At 44.8% G+C, this 763-nt stretch overlaps 1 protein-coding gene across 1 annotated transcript; it reads right to left on the reverse strand.

Moving 5' to 3' along the window:
• Window positions 1–763, reverse strand: LOC106512105 (coagulation factor XIII A chain; the record flags this gene model as incomplete). The annotated part of the gene is given in 3 exon segments (XM_014000795.1): window positions 1–53; window positions 292–452; window positions 558–763. Coding segments are annotated over 3 exon segments (420 nt in total), but the record flags the coding sequence as incomplete, so codon positions are not given.

Consider the following 763-nt stretch of genomic DNA (forward strand, 5'->3'; position numbering starts at 1 on the left):
GTAAACCGCACAGCTGCCATCATCTCCTCGTTCACTTTGCTACTGCCAGTCACCTGGAGTACAAACAAGACAAACTTTTGAGAGATTATTTTGATCGCAAAATTCATTTCACTTTGAGCTTGAGATCTAAAGGTGATCGTCCGTCAAACTCTGGCTTTTTTCTGCACCAGTGCATCAATGCAATAAATGAAGGGTTAGACAAAGGGGTTTAATGAGACTCAATCTAATTATGAGATAGAAACTGGACAGTAGTTTAGAATGATTTTTGGCTGGACAGAAAAATAATCGGACCTCAACGATGAGTTTTGGGTTGTGCAGGGTGACGAGTTTCATTGTAGTGACGATCTTGCCAGTTTCTTTGATCTTCCCAGTAACAATAAAGTTAAGGTTCGCCTGTTCAACCAGATGGTCCATGTAGTTCCTCGACTCAACCATCACCATTTTCTTCACACCTGCAAAAACAAACAAAACTTCTTTCCAAACATCCTTTCATCAAGTCATTATTTCCACTGCCTTTAAGTGAGACATCTGAACGTCTTTCATCTCCCGTTTCTTACTTTTCTTGGGCTGGATCGTAACAGTGGGGGTCTGGAACAGAAACTCGTGGCTGGCGACTCCGGTGTAGTACACCACGCTCCCACTGACGTAGGCCTCCACTGTGCGCCGCTGCTCACTCTGATTGATGAACTCGAGGTTCAGCTCGAAATCATTACCAATGCCGACCTCCAGGGTTGGCAGGACCACATCCACATCAGCCAGAGGG

The sequence above is a fragment of the Austrofundulus limnaeus genome, unplaced genomic scaffold (genome assembly GCF_001266775.1).
Source record: "Austrofundulus limnaeus strain Quisiro unplaced genomic scaffold, Austrofundulus_limnaeus-1.0 Scaffold4289, whole genome shotgun sequence".
NCBI classification, from domain to species: domain Eukaryota; kingdom Metazoa; phylum Chordata; class Actinopteri; order Cyprinodontiformes; family Rivulidae; genus Austrofundulus; species Austrofundulus limnaeus.